Source organism: Benincasa hispida, chromosome 3 (genome assembly GCF_027475165.1).
Source record: "Benincasa hispida cultivar pf3 chromosome 3, pf3_genome.v1.1, whole genome shotgun sequence".
In the NCBI taxonomy this organism is placed as follows: Eukaryota; Viridiplantae; Streptophyta; class Magnoliopsida; order Cucurbitales; family Cucurbitaceae; genus Benincasa; species Benincasa hispida.
The window spans coordinates 78,279,021-78,280,104 of NC_143480.1; the positions used below are offsets into that span (position 1 = coordinate 78,279,021).

The following is a 1,084-nucleotide window of genomic DNA, read 5'->3' on the forward strand; positions in this document are numbered from 1 at the left end:
GAATAAGTGGGCAGAGTTATACATGAAGAAAGTGGTCAGATTGCATGGAGTGCCCGTGTCCATTGTGTCGGACAGAGACCCTCATTTCATGTCTAACTTCTGAAAGAGTCTCCAGGCGGCTTTGGGGACCCGGTTAGACTTCAGTACAGCTTTCCACCCTCAGACGGATCGGCAGACAAAGAGATTGAATCAGATACTTGAAGACATGTTGCATGCCTGTGCCATAGAGTTTTCAAGAAGCTGGGATGCTCACTTCCACTTAATGGAGTTTGCTTATAATAACAGCTACCAGTCCACTATTGGGATGTCACCCTTTGAGGCCCTATATGGGAAGAGTTGCAAGTCCCCTGTGTGTTAGGATGAGGTAGGAGAGAAAAGATTATTAGGACCTCAATTGGTACAGACCACAAATAAATCAATACAGAAGATCAGGGCTCGTAAGTAAACAGTCTAGAGCAGACAGAAAAGCTATGCAGATGTAAGGCGTAAGGACCTAGAATTGAGACAGGGGTGAAAGTATTCTTAAAGGTGGCACCCATGAAAGGTATTCTGAGGTTTGGCAGCAAAGGAAAGTTGAGTCTGAGATTCATTGGACCTTTCGAGGTCCTGGAACGAGTTGGCCCTGTAGCTTACCGTTTGGCTTTACTCCCAGCATTGTCTTTAGTTCATAATGTCTTCCATGTTTTGATGCTAAGGAAGTACGTGACAAATCTGTCCCACATAGTCGACTACGAGCCCTTGCGATTGAATGAAAACTTGAGCAACGAGGAGAGGCCCATAGAGATCCTTCTCAGAAAAGTAAATACATTACGCCGTCGGGAAATTGCTTTTGTGAAAGTCCTGTGGCAGAACCACCAATTCAGAGAGGCCACCTGGGAGTGAGAGGATGAGATGAAGGCCCAGTACCCGGAGCTTTTTCAAGGATGAACTTTTGAGGACGAAAGTTCTTTGATGGGGGAAGAATGTAACATCCCGCGCCTTTTTATTTATTAATAATGTAGTTTTCCCTTTTCAGTAATTGTCCTTAGTGAAAGGGCACGTTTGGAAATTTTGAATTTAAAGTATAAGTGTGAGGATTTAAGTG

The 1,084-nt window shown here is 44.2% G+C and overlaps 1 protein-coding gene across 1 annotated transcript; it reads left to right on the top strand.

Moving 5' to 3' along the window:
* Positions 1 to 537: 537 nt before the first annotated feature.
* On the top strand, positions 538 to 882 carry LOC150037548 (uncharacterized). Its single transcript, XM_090312042.1, has one exon. It carries the CDS (start codon positions 538 to 540, stop codon positions 880 to 882), a length of 345 nt encoding a protein of 114 aa, XP_090168168.1.
* Positions 883 to 1,084: the final 202 nt, after the last annotated feature.